Raw genomic sequence first — 5,733 nt, 5'->3', positions numbered from 1 at the left:
ATTATTATTTCTTCCCTTCGGTTTCTCTCATTAATATTTCTAGTTAATACTGACTTTTGTACTTTATATAATCTTCTTCCTTTTTTATCTTCATTCCACCTTTTTTTTGATATTTTTCAATTTCTTTCCTCTTAATAAATGATTTTCCTTCCCCTTTCCCTAAAGGAATTGTAATTGTTATTGCCTCCTCTAAAGCCCTTTTTGCTAATTTGTCTGCCTAATTATTTCCTTTTACCCCTTCATGTGCTGGAACCCAACAAAACCAAATATCAATGCCACTCCTGTATAATCTAAATAAACTGTGCTGAATTTCTAATACTAAATCTTTCCTATTATTTCCTTCTCCCTGAATACTTTCTAAAACTGCTTTGGAATCCATGCAGACCACCACCCTGTCTGCTCTGACCTCCTCCCCCCATTGGAAACTCAGTATAACTGCCACCATCTCTGCGGTGAAAACAGATAGTTGATCTGAAATTCTTTTAGAAATGTGTATTTTGAAATCTGGTACATATATTCCTGTTCCCACACACCCTTTTAAATTCTTAGAAAAGCTTAGTAATAATAATAATAATATTTTTTAAAGCAGTTAATGATTCCAACAAGCAAACTCATATTATAATTACCTTAAAATATATTCTGATGGTTCTAAGAATTTAAAAGGGTGTGTGGGAATAGGTATTTATTTACCAGAGTTCAAAATACACATTTCTAAAAGAATTTCAGATCAACTATCTGTTTTCACCGCAGAGATGGTGGCAGTTATACTGAGTTTCCAATGGGTTGAGGAGGTCAGAGCAGACAGGGTGGTGGTATGCACGGATTTCAAAGCAGTTTTAGAAAGTATTCAGGGAGAAGGAAATAATAGGAAAGATTTAGTATTAGAAATTCAGCACAGTTTATTTAGATTATACAGGAGTGGCATTGATATTTGGTTTTGTTGGGTTCCAGCACATGAAGGGGTAAAAGGAAATAATTAGGCAGACAAAAATGGCAAAAAAAGGTGGAATGAAGATAAAAAAGGAAGAAGGTTATATAAAGTAAAAAAGTCAGTATTAAACAGAAATATTAATGAGAGAAACCGAAGGGAAGAAATAATAATGATCAGATTAAGAGTAGGTCATACTTATTTAAATGACAATTTATACTTAATAGGGAGGAAAAATAATGACAAATGTGAAGGATGTGGAGAGATAGAAAATGTAGAACAATTGATGAACTGCAAAACATATGAACCTGAAAGGAAGAAATTGAAAAGAGTTGAAAGGACAGGCCAAGAATGGAGTCTTAAAGGATTATTGGGAAATAAAGGCAATAAAAAGATCTTTATAGATTAAGGAANCAGGGGAGGGCAATAAACATCTTAAAGTATCAGAAACATAAATTCCCAGCGGGCTGGGAATAGAAAAGAACATAAAATCACAACAGCTGTTTTGATTGTACGAAGGTAGCACCACAGGAGCTAGCATACTTTAGCATATTTTATGTATTAAAACTAAACAGCTTACAGTATTTTTACTGTATGGTATTTACATTGGAAATAACTATTGTTGGAACTGATAGTGGAGCCTTAGGACTTGGAGCGTATGACCGTTAAGCAGTTGTTTTCTGTTTGTCCAACTCAGAATAACCAGATAAACCTCATAGATTCACAATTAACCAACACAACACAGAAAAGATCCGGTTAAATAAGATCAGAGAATTTAATCTAATGAAAACTTTTGATCTTTTGATTTTACACACCTGCTTGTTTTGTAATCATTACAATAACCAGGCCTGGTCCCTGTTAGCTTAATTCTCAATTGCCTTTGATTGATTTATTTCATAAAAAATTCTGTTTCAGTGACACGGTTCTTAGGATTTATATATTTTTTCATTGGCATAAGGACATGTTGACTAAGAGATTTAGGAAAAAGAAGAGATCCATCAGGTTGATCCACTCAGGTTCCACAGACTCTGAGGAACCGCCCCGAGATGCTGGACCCGGTTCTGGATGTTCAGGACACTGCTTTATTCACAGCTACACTACAGCTAAATACAAAACAACAAGCAACAGATCAAATTTGGCAAAATGTAGCTTCAAGTGCAGAGAAATCAGGAGCTGCAGCAGACAGAAAAGCACCGTTTGAAGGAGAAGAAGCCTGGGGGTGTTCAACAGGACGACGGGATTCATCCGCTGCTGAAAATAGTCCCGGAAAAACGCTCCAAGGCTCAACAAAGAAGCTCCTTTATTTTCCATGATTCCGTTATTAAAGGCGAGTTTCTCATTTTAAACCAAAACATACAAATAAATGATCAGAACACTCAAACATCATCTGCCTCGTGGACCACAATCTGATCCAGTCCTGGTAAAAAGTTCCCATCCAGTCTTGATTTTTCTCCCAAGGTGCCAGAAAAACCATGGTCATGGGTGTTCTGGTGGTCCTGAACGGTGGAAGGATGGATCTCTAGCAGTGAGGGAGGTGAGCCGACATGCCAAGCAGAACCAGAACGCCCTGAAGGAACTGTGTAACTTCACAAACCCAGGAGAACCGTTCACCAGTTTAACAGTTCAAGGAAGAATGGCTGCTTAGGAGAAGAACAGGGACTGGATCAGAACTTTTCAACAGAACTCAGCTGTTATTTTTTCTGGTCTTCAGTGAACATCGTGTTGAGTTTAGCTACTTTGTGACCAACAGCTTCATTCATTTGGAGACCAGAAGGGCAAACAGCTGACTTGATCGGGGTGCTGGTAGGACAGAACAACCATCAGGACCTGGACAAACAAACGGGGGACGGTGTGTCCTGCTGACGTCCGGCTCAGTTGAACGCCTCCTTGTTGATCCACATCAGGGTCCGCGTTTCGTTGGGTTTGCACTCGTACTCAATGTTGGTAAACTTGTTGCCGAACTGGCAGTGCTCCCTCTTGTAGTAGTTGTAGTACTTGGCCTGCCAGACCGTCTCGAACGTCCCAGCCTTGTTGAACTGCAGAGACAGTCAGAGAAACCAGACCCAACATCAGAACTCCTGCTCCTTCTCAGGGTTTAATGCACCAGCAGAACTGCTGGAAGGAACTCAGCTATAGAGAGAAATTTGGTCCAAATTTCTGTTAAGTCAAAAACAAAAATTGTAAAAAAAAAAAAATTGTAAAAGTGGTATTTTTATTTTGTAAGCAAAAAATGTTTACAGTTTGTTTCGTAGATTATTTTTTTTAATTATACTTTTCGTATATTTTATTTTTGTCACATTTTTGGTGAGCCTGTACGGAGCCCCTAAAGGGACATGGAGGGACATGCGAGATCCTGCAATAGTTTCCTTCACTGTTGTGTGTCTGTTTTACTTCCGGTTCCCTGACATGGGAAAATCTTGTGCGACATTTCGCAAAACGTTTTGCAAAATCTCGCAAAAGTTAATTTTTTCCTCCATGTCCCTTTAGGGGCTCCATAAGCCTGAGGTTTTTTTAATGAACAGCATTATTTCCAAATCCGGTTTTATAGATTTCAGCTCTACTCTTTTGGTTTATGATTGCAGGAACCAATAGAAATAAGCCTACTCTCCATGGATATTAGCATCAGCATTTCTATTGGTCCGCGCACAGATCAATAGATTTGCGTGAAATATATAAAAAAAATGGGACTGAAAAAAATTTTATTCTGTAAAAAAGAGAACATAAATAAAAATTACATTTGGAAAAAAAATTTGAAAATATTAAAATTTGAAAGCAACCTGTAAAAATATTGGTTTAAGCCTTTGCATACCCATAAATTACTCTCAAAAGTCTTTTTTAATTGAGAAGTTTATTAAATGTCCATCCCTCCATACTCAGCTTAATTCTATTGAATTGATTTATTTCCACGTGGATCAGTGGTCCTCCTAATTGTCAATCATTCTGGTGATATGTTTACGTAAGGCCGTCCTAATTGCTCCTCCTGTTAGCTATCATTTTCTGCGCATGCGCACTTTACGGCGCTCACCTTTCTCACCGAGGTTCTTTGAAAATGGCTGAGGGCTGTAAGAGAAAAAGTGTCTACCAAGTGTATGAGAAGAAAAGAAAGGCCTCAGAAGAGGCAAATATATCTCAGAATGCTTTGTGTGGAGAGCTCTCCTAACAAAGCATTATGGGATTTGGTGTCACAGTGGCCCGCTGTCGCCATAGGCTGCTGCTACCTGACAGGGGCGACTAATAACGAAGATGGCGCAGACACTGTGTGGTGGAGGAGGGGTTACGTGACCAACGGGGAGCAGAAAAGTAGTGATTATCTGTCCGAACGGTCAGTTAACTGGGTTCACTATGAAATCCACTATATAGTTTCAACTTTTAACTTTGTTACCATGGCGGCGCTCCAAGGCAGCGGACAAAAGCAGCTCCTCTTGACAATTTCACAAAATATGCTGCTTAAAACGATACAAACTAGACATCAAACCCGCATCTATGATCGCCAACACCTGCTGGAGCTACGGACACAAAATGTTTTAAATACAGACATTTTTGACCGTTTAAAAAGCTGCGGAGTGCTACAGGCGGATGTCAACAACACAACAGTGGAAAATAACGGATGGAGGAAGAGATGCGAGAGATGGAGACAGCGAGGCTGCAGAGGGGGGCTAACTGCGAAGCTAAAGAGAGATCCCCACAGACCGCCGCTTCCATCAATCCTGCTCTCCAACGTCCACTGATGGAAAACAAAATGGATCATCTGCGACTCAAACTTCAAAAAAGGAGATGAGTAACTGCTGCGCCATCATGCTGACAGGGTCCTGGCTGCATCCAGCAGACGGTTAGGTTGGATGTTCGGGCACAGTAAGCTTGTATGAGCTTAGAAAAGCAACTTTTAAACAGAGCATGCACGAGGACAAATGGGCTTGTGCACGCTCTCGCACGTGCATTTTTTTTTTTTTAAGTGGTGAGGGCGAGTCTTGTAAAAAAAACTCGAAAATCCTCCACAATGCTTTTAATCAAATTAAACTAAGAGAAGCGGAAGAGCATCCCTGATTTCAAATCTACTGAGGATAAACTATGTGAACAACATGAAAGAAAAGAAGAAGGGACAGTGGGAAGGAAAACCTCTGCCAAACCTTCACCAGATTCAAAGTAATAAGTTCATCTATAATCCTGCTTCACTGGAGGATGTACTGCCTGAACCTCTACAGCTTCATGTGTCTCGTCTCACCTCAATGCTGACTTGGACGGGCTGGCGGTCCCCGCTCTTCGTATGTGGGACGCCCTCTGTGTCGTATTGGCCGTGATAAACCACTGACTCTTCATCCCTGGACTGCTGCTCCAAAGGGAAGATAATTCCCCCAATGTTCATATTGCTGCAAGGAAGAGGAGGACGACTAATTTATCACATGATCATCTCAGGGTTCCTAACAGTTGGAGAACTTGTTGCCTCTCTGATCCACATCAGAAATGAAACATGTCTGTGAGGTAAATGACGGAATTTATAAATACAAGTGAAATATGCGTAAATTAGAGGTTTTCATTTTTTCCCCCCTTGTCAGCTCATTACTTTTTAAAACTTCAAGCACAAATAACAAATTTACAGAATAAATCTACAACCCTGTTGCTGTTACACTCCTCACCAGATGGTGGCAGTAGTACACAGGAAGACTTTAATCTCAGAATTTTGACTTTTTCTATGGGAGAATTATCCTGCCATAATGCAAGAGCACATTATTTCAATTTGAGAAAAGAATTTCATCTTCTTGCACTCAAAACTTATAATGCTCACACTCAAAACATGCGCTCTCTCT

The 5,733-nt window shown here is 39.6% G+C and overlaps 1 protein-coding gene across 1 annotated transcript in view; it reads right to left on the bottom strand.

The window, feature by feature from the left end:
* Positions 1 to 2,629: 2,629 nt before the first annotated feature.
* Positions 2,630 to 5,733, bottom strand: part of LOC107094923 (CB1 cannabinoid receptor-interacting protein 1-like) — a 4,192-nt gene continuing 1,088 nt past the window's right edge. The window contains exons 2-3 of the mRNA XM_015390835.1: positions 5,151 to 5,295; positions 2,630 to 2,964 (exon numbers count right to left, since the gene is read on the bottom strand). Coding sequence (XP_015246321.1) covers positions 2,800 to 2,964; positions 5,151 to 5,295 — 310 coding nt within the window. The 3' untranslated portion in view covers positions 2,630 to 2,799. The remainder of the gene's footprint in view (positions 2,965 to 5,150; positions 5,296 to 5,733) is intronic.

This window comes from Cyprinodon variegatus, unplaced genomic scaffold (genome assembly GCF_000732505.1).
Source record: "Cyprinodon variegatus isolate N-32 unplaced genomic scaffold, C_variegatus-1.0 Scaffold515, whole genome shotgun sequence".
Classification (NCBI taxonomy): Eukaryota; Metazoa; Chordata; class Actinopteri; order Cyprinodontiformes; family Cyprinodontidae; genus Cyprinodon; species Cyprinodon variegatus.
Note: the sequence above shows the minus strand (reverse complement) of the source record. Positions and strands in the feature narration are given on the sequence as shown.